The sequence below is a fragment of the Pleurodeles waltl genome, chromosome 12 (genome assembly GCF_031143425.1).
Source record: "Pleurodeles waltl isolate 20211129_DDA chromosome 12, aPleWal1.hap1.20221129, whole genome shotgun sequence".
NCBI lineage: Eukaryota > Metazoa > Chordata > Amphibia > Caudata > Salamandridae > Pleurodeles > Pleurodeles waltl.
In genome coordinates this window covers 335329961-335347385 of record NC_090451.1, presented here as the reverse complement: position 1 = coordinate 335347385, position 17425 = coordinate 335329961, and the positions used below count along the sequence as shown (strand labels likewise).

The following is a 17425-nucleotide window of genomic DNA, read 5'->3' as shown; positions in this document are numbered from 1 at the left end:
CTAGATCTGGTGTTGATAGACCGCCAAACATACATCTCGCTTCTATGGTGGAACAGTACAAATTTAAACAAAGGGCGGCCTTTCCAAGACCCAGTGCCACAATACGTCATAACAACGGATGCTTCCATGACAGGGTGGGGAGCACACCTCAATCAACACAGCATCCAAGGACAATGGGACATACATCAAAGGAAGTTTCACATAAATCACTTAGAACTGTTAGCAGTATTTCTAGCGTATTTCAACCCATGATAACCCACAAATACATTCTTGTCAAAACAGACAACATGACAACAATGTATTATTTAAACAAACAGGGGGGGGGGACACACTCGACACAGTTGTGTCTCCTAACACAAAAAATATGGCATTGGGCAATCCACAACCACATTCACCTAATAGCACAATTTATTCCAGGGATCCAGAACCAGCTAGCAGACCATCTCTCTCGGGATCACCAACAAGTCCACGAATGGGAAATTCACCCCCAAATACTGAACACTTACTTTCAAATTTGGGGAACACCTCAAATAGATCTATTTGCAACAAAAGAAAACGCAAAATGCCAAAACTTCGCATCCAGGTTCCCACACCATCAATCCCAAGGCAATGCTCTATTGATGAATTGGTCAGGGATATTTGCGTACGCTTTTCCCCCTCTCCCTCTCCTTCCATATCTAGTAAACCGATTGAGTCAAAACAAACTCAAACTCATACTAATAGCACCAACATGGGCAAGACAACCTTGGTATACAACACTACTAGACCTGTCAGTAGTACCTCATGTCAAGCTACCCAACAGACCAGATCTGTTAACACAACACAAACAACAGATCAGGCATCCAAACCCAGCATCGCTGAATCTAGCAATTTGGCTCCTGAAATCCTAGAATTTGGACACTTAGACCTCACACAAGAGTGTATGGAGGTCATAAAACAAGCTAGAAAAACTTCCACTAGACACTGCTATGCAAATAAATGGAAAAGATTTGTTTGTTACTGCCATAATAATCAAATTCAACCATTGCACGCATCTCCAAAAGATGTAGTAGGATATTTACTACATTTGCAAAAATCAAATCTAGCTTTTTCTTCCATAAAGATACATCTCACCGCAATATCTGCTTACCTGCAGATTACTCATTCAACTTCCCTATTTAGAATACCTGTCATTAAAGCGTTTATGGAAGGCCTAAAGAGAATTATACCACCAAGGACACCACCTGTTCCTTCATGGAACCTCAACATTGTCTTAACAAGGCTCATGGGTCCACCTTTCGAACCCATGCATTCTTGTGAAATGCAATACTTAACGTGGAAAGTTGCATTTCTCATTGCCATCACATCTCTAAGAAGAGTGAGTGAGATTCAGGCATTTACCATACAAGAACCATTTATTCAAATACACAAGAATAAGGTAGTTCTAAGAACAAATCCAAAATTCTTACCAAAGGTTATCTCACCGTTCCACTTAAATCAAACAGTAGAATTACCAGTGTTCTTTCCACAGCCAGATTCGGTAGCTGAAAGAGCACTACATACATTAGACATCAAGAGAGCACTAATGTACTACATTGACAGAACAAAACAAATTAGGAAGACAACTATTTATTGCATTTCAAAAACCTCATGCAGGAAACCCAATATCAAAACAAGGTATAGCCAGATGGATAGTTAAATGCATCCAAATCTGCTACCTTAAAGCTAAACGACAGCTGCCCATTACACCAAGGGCACACTCAACCAGAAAGAAAGGTGCTACCATGGCCTTTCTAGGAAACATCCCAATGCAAGAAATATGTAAGGCAGCCACATGGTCTACGCCTCACACATTCACCAAGCACTACTGTGTAGACGTGTTATCCGCACAACAAGCCACAGTAGGTCAAGCCGTACTAAGAACATTATTTCAGACTACTTCCACTCCTACAGGCTGATCCACCGCTTTTGGGAAGATAACTGCTTACTAGTCTATGCAAAACATGCGTATCTACAGCGACAGATGCCATCGAACTGAAAATGTCACTTACCCAGTGTACATTTGTTCGTGGCATCAGTCGCAGTAGATTCGCATGTGCCCACCCTCCTCCCCGGGAGCCTGTAGCAGTTTGGAAGTTACCTTCAACTATTTATATATGTATCATCTCAACCTTAAATAGGTGCATACTTAGTCACTCCATTGCATGGGCACTATTACTACAATTCAACTCCTACCTCACCCTCTGCGGGGAAAAACAATCGAAGATGGAGTCGACGCCCATGCGCAATGGAGACAAAAGGAGGAGTCACTCGGTCCCGTGACTCGAAAGACTTCTTCGAAGAAAAACAACTTGTAACACTCTGGCCCAACACCAGATGGCGAGCTATTGCAAAACATGCAAATCTACTGTGACTGATGCCACGAACAGATGTACACTGGGTAAGTGACATTTTCATTCAGACTACTTCAACTCCTACAGGCTGAACCACCGCTTTTGGGGAGATAACTGCTTACTAGTCTATGCACAGCATGTGTATCTGCAGCTACACATGCCATCGAACGGAAAATGTCACTTACCCAGTGTACATCTGTTCGTGGCATGAGTCGCTGCAGATTCACATGCGCCCACCCGCCTCCCCGGGAGCCTGTAGCCGTTTAGAAGTAGATCTTAAACAATTGTACATTTGTAAATATATTACTTTAACCTTTATTATGTACATACGTATTCATTCCATTGCATGGGCGCACTATTACTAATATACACAACTCCTACCTCACCCTCTGCGGGGAAAACAATCTAAGATGGAGTCGAAGCCCATGCGCAATGGAACCGAAAGGGGAGGAGTCCCTCGGTCTCGTGACTCGAAAAGACTTCTTCGAAGAAAAACAACTTGTAACACTCCGAGCCCAACACCAGACTGCGGACTGTGCACAGCATGTGAATCTGCAGCGACTCATGTCACGAACAGATGTACACTGGGTAAGTGACATTTTCCTTTTGCATCAAATGGTCAATTGTGAAATATGTGCAAGGGATGTTCTGACTGGATAATAGTCAACCACGTTTTGCCCTAACACATGGTCCCTTTGTGATTGGAAGGATCACCAATCTTTGAAACAACAGCAAATAGATTGATTACCCTTTCAACCAGTATGGAAAAGTCCTGCCTTATGCCCACCGTAGTTGATTACCAGCAGCCAATCCGAATTGCTGTGGCACCCCATCTCTCGCTCGATTACATGTTGTGGTAAATGGAGGTGCAAGCAGTCCAAACAGCTTCCCGTGTTTGGTCAAGAAATGTACCTCCCCCGCATGCCCAGATGCAGAGCTAATTTTATCTGTTGATGCCGAATTTTTCTCTGCCTTTAAAAACAAAGACCGGTTTTCACCTTATTAGCTTGTCCTCGAAGTTTCTCTTCCAACTACCCATGGAATAGAGGTTTGATATGGAAACTATTTCACTTCTTTCTTTCTCGGTGTATTGTCTGCGTTTAGATTCATGTACTGATTTCTCTTTTTTTTTTTTTTTTTTTTAATGACCTCATAGCACCACCCTTCTCCTCCCAACTGTGATGAATTGCGAAGGGCACGGGTATTTTGCTGTCACACTGTAGAGACTTCTGCCAGAAATGCACAGGGCACTTAGCAGGGGTTTCATGTTTCACAGCTGAAATATTCTGCAACTATCTACAGCATGCACTATCAAGAGCTTTGATCATAAACACACTCTTTAACAACATTTAAAATTTCACGCTTAATATAGTGTGGAGATTGATATTGCTGTGTTGCTCACCTTACACACATGGAACTGGAAAAGCAGAATGTTGGGTCATTCATCTTTACAGTAACAAACAAATGCAATCCTTAACCTGATTAAATTTATAATTCAGGAAAGCATTCTGCCACGAAGCCGCAAAAGGAGCAATATGTCAAGTAACATTCTTATCTCCGTATGGATCAGCAGGGACATTTTTGTGTGGCTGAGGTGAATACATAACATATTTTCCCTACTAACAGACATATTTTCCCCTTTAATTAGTCTTTCCCCCTTTAATTAGTATAGCATTTCTAGAAGCGAAGGTTACTTAGAAAGGAATGTAAAACTTTATTCTATATACTAGTTTGGCCTTCGATTGGATCTTCAACAGATCATGTCCTAGTCTTCAAATCAAAACCACACCCCTTGATTTCATGTTCTGTTGTGTACCGTGCTTCTCTCTAGCATTGTTTTAAATTTCAGTATCTCTTTTCTAGTTAAATATGTTAGTGTAGAGATTTTATTCATTTGAATTATTTTGTTAATCATAATTGATTTGCTTGATTACTAATTCCTGGCTGTTAATTCAGTCTTCCTTAGGATCATCTTCTACCTCATTCCAATCTGTGAGTTCCTACGGTCCTTTTAGCAGGATGCCAGCATATAGCCAGTTCAATCAAAGTCCTTTAGTAGGTCAGCAGTTTGGAGCCGTTGGTGTAGGTATGTACTTGCTTGCTTTACCATTCTATTCTGCATGTCTGTTGTAGAGAACTAGTACTAATTGTTATGTTAAAGTGTTATGTAAATGAGCCAAGTCAATATTCCTTGGAAACCCGATGCCTGTTCACCACCTTGATGTCAGCACAGCTGAATTTATTTCAAGCATATAGTTTTGGTAAGAATGCATGCTTATGTGTAAATAAGGCAGGGTGGTGCTGGTGGATTTGTGAGTATGATCAGTGAATCCTCGGGAGATGGTTCACGGGGGAAGAAATTTGTTATACATGTGCTTTCTAGATGTGGTGAAAATTTCACTTAGCACCACTTGAGGAGTCCCATTTTCTTCATTCAGTTATATAATTTTTAGTTCGCTCTTCCCATGGTTTAAATTCAGGATCTACACTATTGCTTATATTTGAGTTCTTGGACGTTTTTCATCACACTCCAATTTAACCCTTTCATTTTGAAAGCCATTTCCTTTTGAGTATGCCTCCACAAGTACATTGATTGCTGATCACTATACACTACGTTTCATGTTTTATTTGATCTCCACTTGTGGTACATCTGAAGCCCCTGGGTCCTTTGACAAGACATTATGAGGTAACATTTAAGCAGAGGCAAGAGGGTAGTTCTTATCTGGATGAAAAAGAACTGCCTGAACCTCATCACAGACAAAATGGAAGTGCAGGTCTTCCATAACAACACCACCTCCGCATGGAACGACTCCTGGATAGGCTTGCTATCTCCGCATCATCCTGGACAGCAGCCTGCTCATGAAAACCAACATCCATGCATTCTCACCTGCCTGCATCTTCACTCTTCTTATCTTCCGAAATATCTTCAAATGGCTTCCCATCAACACCAGATGCATTCACTCAAGCCCTAATCCCCAATCTCCTGTCCTACGATAACGCACTCTATGCAGGAATCGCCACTAACCCCATGAAGAGACTGCAAACCTTATAGAACTCCTTAGCCAGACTTATCCATGACCTCCCCAGATGGACCCACATCATCCCTCACCTCATGAAACTACACTGGCTCCCCATACAGAAGAGATGCCAATTTAAGATGCTGATACACACCTACAAATTTCTGCAGAACCAAGGACCAACCCACATCAACCACTGCCTAGACTTCCTCCAACCCTCTAGACACCTGTGCTCTGCCTCCTGTTCTCTCGCACACACCCCCGCCGCAACAGTGGATGACGCTTTGTCTCCTACCTCTGGGCAAAAGCCTAGCATGACCTCCCCCTGCACCTCCGTTACTCCATCTTTCTCTTGGAATTTTGGAAGGCACCCACGACTTGACTGTTCAGCAGAACCCACCTAAAGCAGCACCTGGAATACACTCTTGGGCGGTGTAGGAAGTTGGCTCTGTATGTGCTATTTCAAAGTAAGGAATAGCATGCACAGAGTCCAAGGGTTCCCCTTAGAGGTAAAATAGTGGTAAAAATAGATAATACTAATGCTCTATTTTGTGGTAGTGTGGTCGAGCAGTAGGCTTATCCAAGGAGTAGTGTTAAGCATTTGTTGTACATACACATAGACAATAAATGAGGTACACACACTCAGAGACAAATCCAGCCAATAGGTTTTTATATAGAAAAATATCTTTTCTTAGTTTATTTTAAGAACCACAGGTTCAAATTCTACATGTAATATCTCATTCGAAAGGTATTGCAGGTAAGTACTTTAGGAACTTCCAATCATCAAAATTGCATGTATACTTTTCATGTTATTCACAAATAGCTGTTTTGAAAGTGGACACTTAGTGCAATTTTCACAGTTCCTAGGGGAGGTAAGTATTTGTTAGGTTAACCAGGTAAGTAAGACACTTACAGGGCTTAGTTCTTGGTCCAAGGTAGCCCACCGTTGGGGGTTCAGAGCAACCCCAAAGTCACCACACCAGCAGCTCAGGGCCGGTCAGGTGCAGAGTTCAAAGTGGTGCCCAAAACACATAGGCTAGAATGGAGAGAAGGGGGTGCCCCGGTTCCGGTCTGCTTGCAGGTAAGTACCCGCGTCTTCGGAGGGCAGACCAGGGGGGTTTTGTAGGGCACCGGGGGGGACACAAGCCCACACAGAAATTTCACCCTCAGCAGCGCGGGGGCGGCCGGGTGCAGTGTAGAAACAAGCGTCGGGTTTTCAATGTTAGTCTATGAGAGATCTCGGGATCTCTTCAGCGCTGCAGGCAGGCAAGGGGGGGATTCCTCGGGGAAACCTCCACTTGGGCAAGGGAGAGGGACTCCTGGGGGTCACTTCTCCAGTGAAAGTCCGGTCCTTCAGGTCCTGGGGGCTGCGGGTGCAGGGTCTCTCCCAGGCGTCGGGACTTTAGGTTCAAAGAGTCGCGGTCAGGGGAAGCCTCGGGATTCCCTCTGCAGGCGGCGCTGTGGGGGCTCAGGGGGGACAGGTTTTGGTACTCACAGTATCAGAGTAGTCCTGGGGTCCCTCCTGAGGTGTTGGATCGCCACCAGCCGAGTCGGGGTCGCCGGGTGCAGTGTTGCAAGTCTCACGCTTCTTGCGGGGAGCTTGCAGGGTTCTTTAAAGCTGCTGGAAACAAAGTTGCAGCTTTTCTTGGAGCAGGTCCGCTGTCCTCGGGAGTTTCTTGTCTTTTTGAAGCAGGGGCAGTCCTCAGAGGATGTCGAGGTCGCTGGTCCCTTTGGAAGGCGTCGCTGGAGCAGGATCTTTGGAAGGCAGGAGACAGGCCGGTGAGTTTCTGGAGCCAAGGCAGTTGTCGTCTTCTGGTCTTCCTCTGCAGGGGTTTTCAGCTAGGCAGTCCTTCTTCTTGTAGTTGCAGGAATCTAATTTTCTAGGGTTCAGGGTAGCCCTTAAATACTAAAGTTCGATGGCATCTGTCGCTGTAGATACGCATGTTCTGCAATAGCTCGCCATCTGGTGTTGGGCCGGAGTGTTACAAGTTGTTTTTCTTCGAAGAAGTCTTTCGAGTCACGGGACCGAGTGACTCCTCCTTTTGTCTCCATTGCGCATGGGCGTCGACTCCATCCTCGATTGTTTTTTTTCCGCCATCGGGTTCGGACGTGTTCCTGTCGCTCCGAGTTTCGGAACAGAAAAAATAGTTAATTTCGGAAGATTTTCGTCGGTATTGTTGCGTTCGGGATCGGCATACTTAGATTCAACACCGCATCGAAGATCGAAGAGCTCCGGTGCCCTTCGGGGTAGTTTTTCGATCCTCCGTCGGGGCCTGGTCGGCCCGACCGCGTGCTGAAGAACGCCGATGGAACGGACCCCGTTCCGTTTCTGCCCCAAATGCCACAATAAATACCCCTACACAGACCAACACTTGGTCTGCAACCTGTGCCTGTCACCTGAGCACAGCGAAGACACCTGCGAGGCCTGTCGTGCGTTCCGGTCCCGAAAAACACTCCGAGACCGTCGAGCCAGAAGACTTCAAATGGCGTCCGCACCGACAGCCCGACGGGAGTTCGAGGAACAGGAAGAGGAAGGTACCTTCTCGATCCAAGACTCAGACTCCGAAGGATTCGACGATACACAAACCGTGAGTAAGACGTCGAAAACCACACAAAGAAACATTTACAAGGCCCAGGGGACGCCACTGCCACCAGGCCATGGCTCAACCCATAAAATCGGTGACCGACCGTCGGCACCGAAAAAGGCCCAAACAGTGCCGAGATCGTCCGACTCCGGTCGAGACACCGGCACGCAGCCTTCTCGGGACCGAGAAAGTGCTGGAGACAAGCCTCGACACCGAGATGCCGGTGTGCACACGGCTCGACGCCGAGACAGCGGCACCGAAACAGATCGACGCCGAGAGGTTTCGGCCCCGAAAAGGAAAAAAGTCACCTCGGAGCCGAAAAAACACGCAGACAAAGTTTCGATGCCGAAACAAACTGCAAGCGACCCAGCTTCAGGCTCTTATACAGAAGAGCACTCGCTAACCTCCCAAATGCAGAAGCATAGGTTTGAGGAAGAGCTACAAGCAACTGATGCGGACCATACGCAAAAACGTATTTTCATTCAGCAGGGGACAGGAAAAATAAGCACCCTTCCCCCCATTAGGAGAAAGAGAAGGTTGGAGTTCCAGACGGAACAAGCACCACAACCAAAAGTGGTGAAAAGAGTTACACCACCACCCTCTCCTCCGCCCGTGATTAACGTTTCACCAGCACAAACGCCATCACACTCCCCAGCTCACACCACCATGAGCCAGGGTGACCAAGACCAGGACGCATGGGACCTATACGACGCCCCAGTGTCAGATAACAGCCCAGAGGCATACCCTACAAAACCATCTCCACCAGAAGACAGCACCGCGTACTCTCAGGTGGTGGCTAGAGCAGCACAATTTCACAACGTAAGCCTCCACTCAGAACAGGTCGAGGATGATTTCTTGTTCAACACACTCTCCTCCACCCACAGCTCCTACCAAAGCCTGCCTATGCTCCCTGGTATGCTCCGGCACGCAAAAGACATATTTAAGGACCCGGTCAAAAGTAGGGCAATCACACCAAGGGTGGAAAAAAAGTACAAGGCGCCTCCTACGGACCCAGCTTTCATCACAACACAGCTGCCACCAGACTCTGTTGTTGTAGGAGCAGCTAGGAAAAGGGCCAACTCTCACACATCTGGAGATGCACCACCCCCAGATAAAGAAAGCCGCAAGTTTGATGCAGCTGGTAAGAGAGTCGCAGCACAAGCTGCAAACCAGTGGCGCATCGCAAACTCCCAGGCACTACTTGCGCGCTATGACAGAGCCCACTGGGACGAGATGCAACATCTCATCGAACATCTGCCCAAAGACTTCCAAAATAGGGCAAAACAAGTGGTTGAGGAGGGACAAGCCATCTCCAACAACCAGATCCGCTCCTCCATGGACGCTGCAGATACAGCTGCACGGACAATTAATACATCTGTAACTATCAGAAGGCATGCATGGCTCCGAACGTCTGGATTTAAACCAGAGATTCAACAAGCAGTTCTCAATATGCCTTTTAATGAAAAAGAACTGTTCGGTCCAGAAGTGGACACAGCGATTGAGAAACTCAAAAAAGATACGGACACTGCCAAAGCCATGGGCGCACTCTACTCCCCGCAGAGCAGAGGGAATTACAGCTCATTCCGTAAAACGCCCTTTCGAGGGGGGTTTCGGGGTCAAAGCACACAAGCCAGCACCTCACAAGCCACACCGTCCAGTTACCAAGGACAGTATAGAGGAGGTTTTCGGGGACAATATAGAGGAGGGCAATTCCCTAGAAATAGAGGAAGATTCCAAAGCCCCAAAACCCCTACTACTAAACAGTGACTCACATGTCACTCACCCCCTCCACACAACACCAGTGGGGGGACGAATAGGTCATTATTACAGAGCATGGGAGAAAATCACTACAGACACTTGGGTTCTAGCAATTATCCAACATGGTTACTGCATAGAATTTCTACAGTTCCCTCCAAACATACCACCAAAAGCACAAAATTTAACAACACACCATTCCAATCTCCTAGAGATAGAAGTGCAGGTACTATTGCAAAAGAATGCAATCGAATTAGTGCCAAACACACAAATAAACACAGGAGTTTACTCACTGTACTTTCTGATACCAAAGAAGGACAAAACACTGAGACCAATCCTAGACCTCAGAGTAGTCAACACTTTCATCAAATCAGACCACTTCCACATGGTCACACTACAAGAAGTATTGCCATTGCTAAAGCTGCACGACTACATGGCAACTTTAGACCTCAAGGATGCTTATTTCCATATACCAATTCACCCATCGCACAGGAAATACCTAAGGTTTGTATTCAAAGGAATACATTACCAATTCAAGGTACTGCCTTTCGGATTAACAACCGCACCAAGAGTCTTTACCAAATGTCTAGCGGTAGTCGCTGCACACATCAGAAGGCAGCAAATACATGTGTTCCCATATCTAGACGACTGGCTAATCAAGGCCCATTCGTTAATAGAGTGCTCAAATCACACAAATCATATCATACAAACCCTCTTCAAACTAGGGTTCACCGTCAATTTCACAAAATCCAAAATTCGGCCACGCAAGGTACAACAATACCTGGGAGCCATAATAGACACATCAAAAGGAGTAGCCACTCCAAGTCCACAAAGAATTCAAAATTTCAACACCATCATACAACGCATGTATCCAACACAAAAGATACAAGCAAAGATGGTATTACAACTCCTAGGCATGATGTCATCATGCATAGCCATTGTCCCAAACGCAAGACTGCACATGAGGCCCTTACAACAATGCCTAGCATCACAGTGGTCTCAAGCACAGGGTCACCTTCTATATCTGGTGTTAATAGACCGCCAAACTTACCTCTCGCTTCTGTGGTGGAACAACATAAATTTAAACAAGGGGCGGCCTTTCCAAGACCCAGTGCCACAATACGTAATAACAACAGATGCTTCCATGACAGGGTGGGGAGCACACCTCGATCAACACAGCATACAAGGACAATGGAACGTACATCAAACAAAACTGCATATCAATCACCTAGAACTTCTTGCAGTTTTTCAAGCACTAAAAGCTTTCCAACCAATAATAGTTCACAAATACATTCTCGTCAAAACAGACAACATGACAACAATGTATTATCTAAACAAGCAGGGAGGGACGCACTCCACGCAGTTAAGCCTATTAGCACAAAAAATTTGGCATTGGGCAATTCACAACCAAATTCGCCTAATTGCACAGTTTATACCAGGGATACAAAATCAACTCGCAGACAATCTCTCTCGAGATCACCAACAGGTCCACGAATGGGAAATTCACCCCCAAATACTGAACACTTATTTCAAACTCTGGGGAACACCTCAGATAGACTTGTTTGCGACAAGGGAGAACGCAAAATGCCAAAACTTCGCATCCAGATACCCACACAAGCAATCCCAAGGCAATGCCCTATGGATGAACTGGTCAGGGATATTTGCTTACGCTTTTCCTCCTCTCCCTCTCCTTCCTTACCTGGTAAACAAACTCAGTCAAAGCAAACTCAAACTCATATTGATAGCACCAACTTGGGCAAGGCAACCCTGGTACACAACGCTGCTAGACCTATCAGTGGTACCCTGCATCAAATTGCCCAACAGGCCAGATCTGTTGACACAGCACAACCAAAAGATCAGACACCCAGATCCAGCATCGCTGAATCTAGCAATCTGGCTCCTGAAATCCTAGAATTCGGGCACTTACAACTTACCCAAGAATGTATGGAAGTCATAAAACAAGCAAGAAGGCCATCCACCAGGCACTGCTATGCAAGTAAATGGAAGAGGTTTGTTTGCTACTGCCATATTAATCAAATACAACCATTACACACAACTCCAGAACATGTAGTGGGTTACTTGCTTCACTTACAAAAATCTAACCTAGCTTTCTCTTCCATTAAGATTCACCTTGCAGCAATATCTGCATACCTGCAGACTACCTATTCAACTTCCCTATATAAAATACCAGTCATTAAAGCATTCATGGAGGGCCTTAGGAGAATTATACCACCAAGAACACTACCTGTTCCTTCATGGAACCTAAATGTTGTCCTAACTAGACTTATGGGTCCACCTTTTGAACCCATGCACTCCTGCGACATACAGTTCCTAACCTGGAAGGTGGCATTTCTCATCGCCATTACTTCCCTGAGAAGAGTAAGCGAGATTCAGGCGTTTACTATACAGGAACCTTTTATACAACCACACAAAAATAAAGTCGTCCTAAGGACCAATCCTAAATTTTTGCCAAAGGTTATTTCACCGTTCCATCTAAATCAAACAGTGGAACTTCCGGTGTTCTTTCCACAGCCAGATACCGTAGCTGAAAGGGCACTACATACATTAGATGTCAAAAGAGCATTAATGTATTACATCGACAGAACAAAGAACATCAGAAAGACTAAACAACTCTTTATTGCATTTCAAAAACCTCATGCAGGAAACCCAATTTCAAAACAAGGTATAGCCAGATGGATAGTTAAATGCATCCAAATCTGCTACCTTAAAGCTAAACGACAGCTGCCCATTACACCAAGGGCACACTCAACCAGAAAGAAAGGTGCTACCATGGCCTTTCTAGGAAACATCCCAATGCAAGAAATATGTAAGGCAGCCACATGGTCTACGCCTCACACATTCACCAAGCACTACTGTGTAGACGTGTTATCCGCACAACAAGCCACAGTAGGTCAAGCTGTATTAAGGACATTATTTCAGACTACTTCCACTCCTACAGGCTGATCCACCGCTTTTGGGGAAATAACTGCTTACTAGTCTATTGCAGAACATGCGTATCTACAGCGACAGATGCCATCGAACTGAAAATGTCACTTACCCAGTGTACATCTGTTCGTGGCATCAGTCGCAGTAGATTCGCATGTGCCCACCCGCCTCCCCGGGAGCCTGTAGCAGTTTGGAAGTTACCTTCAATTATTTATATATGTATCATCTCAACCTTAAATAAGTGCATACTTAGTCACTCCATTGCATGGGCACTATTACTACAATTCAACTCCTACCTCACCCTCTGCGGGGAAAAACAATCGAGGATGGAGTCGACGCCCATGCGCAATGGAGACAAAAGGAGGAGTCACTCGGTCCCGTGACTCGAAAGACTTCTTCGAAGAAAAACAACTTGTAACACTCCGGCCCAACACCAGATGGCGAGCTATTGCAGAACATGCGAATCTACTGCGACTGATGCCACGAACAGATGTACACTGGGTAAGTGACATTTTCATTTAAGGGCGTGTTTAGGTCTGGGGGGTTAGTAGCCAATGGCTACTAGCCCTGAGGGTGGGTACACCCTCTTTGTGCCTCCTCCCAAGGGGAGGGGGTCACATTCCTAACCCTATTGGGGGAATCCTCCATCTGCAAGATGGAGGATTTCTAAAAGTTAGAGTCACTTCAGCTCAGGACACCTTAGGGGCTGTCCTGACTGGCCAGTGACTCCTCCTTGTTTTTCTCATTATTTTCTCCGGCCTTGCCGCCAAAAGTGGGGCCTGGCCGGAGGGGGCGGGCAACTCCACTAGCTGGAGTGTCCTGCTGGGTTGGCACAAAGGAGGTGAGCCTTTGAGGCTCACCGCCAGGTGTGACAATTCCTGCCTGGGAGAGGTGTTAGCATCTCCACCCAGTGCAGGCTTTGTTACTGGCCTCAGAGTGACAAAGGCACTCTCCCCATGGGGCCAGCAACATGTCTCGGTTTGTGGCAGGCTGCTAAAACTAGTCAGCCTACACAGATAGTCGGTTAAGTTTCAGGGGGCACCTCTAAGGTGCCCTCTGTGGTGTATTTCTCAATAAAATGTACACTGGCATCAGTGTGCATTTATTGTGCTGAGAAGTTTGATACCAAACTTCCCAGTTTTCAGTGTAGCCATTATGGTGCTGTGGAGTTCGTGTTTGACAAACTCCCAGACCATATACTCTTATGGCTACCCTGCACTTACAATGTCTAAGGTTTTGTTTAGACACTGTAGGGGTACCATGCTCATGCACTGGTACCCTCACCTATGGTATAGTGCACCCTGCCTTAGGGCTGTAAGGCCTGCTAGAGGGGTGTCTTACCTATACTGCATAGGCAGTGAGAGGCTGGCATGGCACCCTGAGGGGAGTGCCATGTCGACTTACTCGTTTTGTCCTCACTAGCACACACAAGCTGGCAAGCAGTGTGTCTGTGCTGAGTGAGAGGTCTCCAGGGTGGCATAAGACATGCTGCAGCCCTTAGAGACCTTCCTTGGCATCAGGGCCCTTGGTACTAGAAGTACCAGTTACAAGGGACTTATCTGGATGCCAGGGTCTGCCAATTGTGGATACAAAAGTACAGGTTAGGGAAAGAACACTGGTGCTGGGGCCTGGTTAGCAGGCCTCAGCACACTTTCAATTGTAAACATAGCATCAGCAAAGGCAAAAAGTCAGGGGGCAACCATGCCAAGGAGGCATTTCCTTACACAACCCCCCCCCAAACGAAAGAGGATGAGACTAACCTTTCCCAAGAGAGTCTTCATTTTCTAAGTGGAAGAACCTGGAAAGGCCATCTGCATTGGCATGGGCAGTCCCAGGTCTGTGTTCCACTATAAAGTCCATTCCCTGTAGGGAGATGGACCACCTCAACAGTTTAGGATTTTCACCTTTCATTTGCATCAGCCATTTGAGAGGTCTGTGGTCAGTTTGAACTAGGAAGTGAGTCCCAAAGAGGTATGGTCTCAGCTTCTTCAGGGACCAAACCACAGCAAAGGCCTCCCTCTCAATGGCACTCCAACGCTGCTCCCTGGGGAGTAACCTCCTGCTAATGAAAGCAACAGGCTGGTCAAGGCCATCATCATTTGTTTGGGACAAAACTGCCCCTATCCCATGTTCAGAGGCATCAGTCTGCACAATGAACTGCTTAGAATAATCTGGAGCTTTGAGAACTGGTGCTGAGCACATTGCCTGTTTCAGGGTGTCAAAGGCCTGTTGGCATTCCACAGTCCAGTTTACTTTCTTGGGCATTTTCTTGGAGGTGAGTTCAGTGAGGGCTGTCACAATGGATCCATATCCCTTCACAAACCTCCTGTAGTACCCAGTCAAGCCAAGGAATGCCCTGACTTGAGTCTGGGTTTTTGGAGCTACCCAGTCCAGAATAGTCTGGATCTTGGGTTGGAGTGGCTGAACTTGGCCTCCACCTACAAGGTGTCCCAAGTAAACCACAGTTCCCTGCCCTATCTGGCATTTGGATGCCTTGATAGAGAGGCCTGCAGATTGCAGAGCCTTCAAAACCTTCCTCAGGTGGACCAGGTGATCCTGCCAGGTGGAGCTAAAGACAGCAATATCATCAAGATAAGCTGTGCTAAAGGACTCCAAGCCAGCAAGGACTTGATTCACCAACCTTTGGAAGGTGGCAGGGGCATTCTTTAAACCAAAGGGCATAACAGTAAACTGATAATGCCCATCAGGTGTGGAGAATGCTGTCTTTTCTTTTGCTCCAGGTGCCATTTTTATTTGCCAGTACCCTGCTGTCAAGTCAAAGGTACTTAGAAATTTGGCAGCACCTAATTTATCAATGAGCTCATCAGCTCTTGGAATTGGATGAGCATCTGTCTTGGTGACAGAATTGAGCCCTCTGTAGTCCACACAAAACCTCATCTCTTTCTTTCCATCTTTGGTGTGAGGTTTGGGGACTAAGACCACTGGGCTAGCCCAGGGGCTGTCAGAGCGCTCAATTACTCCCAATTCCAGCATCTTGTGGACTTCCACCTTGATGCTTTCCTTAACATGGTCAGACTGCCTAAAGATTTTGTTCTTGACAGGCATGCTGTCTCCTGTGTCCACATCATGGGTACGCAGGTGGGTCTGACCAGGGGTTAAGGAGAAGAGTTCAGGAAACTGTTGTAGGACTCTCCTACAATCAGCTTGCTGTTGGCCAGAGAGGGTGTCTGAGTAGATCACTCCATCTACTGTGCCATCTTTTGGGTCTGATGACAGAAGATCAGGGAGAGGTTCACTCTCTGCTTCCTGATCCTCATCTGTTACCATCAACAGATTCACATCAGCCCTGTCATGGAAGAGCTTAAGGCGGTTCACATGGATCACCCTCTTGGGGCTCCTGCTTGTGCCCAGGTCCACCAAGTAGGTGACCTGACTCTTCCTTTCTAGTACTGGGTAAGGGCCACTCCATTTGTCCTGGAGTGCCCTGGGAGCCACAGGCTCCAGAACCCAGACTTTCTGCCCTGGTTGGAACTCAACCAGTGCAGCCTTTTGGTCATACCAAAACTTCTGGAGCTGTTGGCTGGCCTCAAGGTTTTTGGTTGCCTTTTCCATGTACTCTGCCATTCTAGAGCGAAGGCCAAGTACATAGTCCACTATGTCCTGTTTAGGCTCATGGAGAGGTCTCTCCCAGCCTTCTTTAACAAGGGCAAGTGGTCCCCTTACAGGATGACCAAACAGAAGTTCAAAGGGTGAGAATCCTACTCCCTTCTGTGGCACCTCTCTGTAAGCGAAAAGCAGACATGGCAAGAGGACATCCCATCTCCTTTTGAGCTTTTCTGGGAGCCCCATGATCATGCCTTTTAATGTCTTGTTGAATCTCTCAACCAAGCCATTAGTTTGGGGATGGTATGGTGTAGTGAATTTATAAGTCACTCCACACTCATTCCACATGTGCTTTAGGTATGCTGACATGAAGTTGGTACCTCTGTCAGACACCACCTCCTTAGGGAAACCCACTCTGGTAAAGATACCAATGAGGGCCTTGGCTACTGCAGGGGCAGTAGTCGACCTAAGGGGAATAGCTTCAGGATACCTGGTAGCATGATCCACTACTACCAGGATATACATATTTCCTGAGGCTGTGGGAGGTTCTAGTGGACCAACTATGTCCACACCCACTCTTTCAAAGGGCACCCCCACCACTGGAAGTGGAATGAGGGGGGCCTTTGGATGCCCACCTGTCTTACCACTGGCTTGACAGGTGGGGCAGGAGAGGCAAAACTCCTTAACCATGTTGGACATATTGGGCCAGTAGAAGTGGTTGACTAACCTCTCCCACGTCTTGGTTTGTCCCAAATGTCCAGCAAGGGGAATGTCATGGGCCAATGTTAGGATGAACTTCCTGAACAGCTGAGGCACTACCACTCTCCTAGTGGCACCAGGTTTGGGGTCTCTGGCCTCAGTGTACAGGAGTCCATCTTCCCAATAGACCCTATGCGTTCCATTTTTCTTGCCTTTGGACTCTTCAGCAGCTTGCTGCCTAAGGCCTTCAAGAGAGGGACAGGTTTCTTGTCCCTTACACAGCTCCTCCCTTGAGGGTCCCCCTGGGCCTAAGAGCTCAACCTGATAAGGTTCAAGCTCCAAAGGCTCAGTTCCCTCAGAGGGCAGAACTTCTTCCTGAGAAGAGAGGTTCCCTTTCTTTTGCTGTGTTGCAGTTGGTTTCCCAACTGACTTTCCTGTTCTCTTGGTAGGCTGGGCCATTCTTCCAGACTCCAGCTCTACTTGTTCA

At 46.5% G+C, this 17425-nt stretch overlaps 1 protein-coding gene across 3 annotated transcripts in view; it reads left to right on the top strand.

Annotated features, from left to right (window-relative positions):
• LSM14A (LSM14A mRNA processing body assembly factor) overlaps positions 1-17425 on the top strand; it is a 399547-nt gene that overhangs the window by 53895 nt on the left and 328227 nt on the right. For all 3 annotated transcript variants that reach the window (XM_069216478.1, XM_069216476.1, XM_069216475.1), the window contains exon 3: positions 4329-4458. In XM_069216478.1, coding sequence (XP_069072579.1) covers positions 4329-4458 — 130 coding nt within the window. The remainder of the gene's footprint in view (positions 1-4328; positions 4459-17425) is intronic.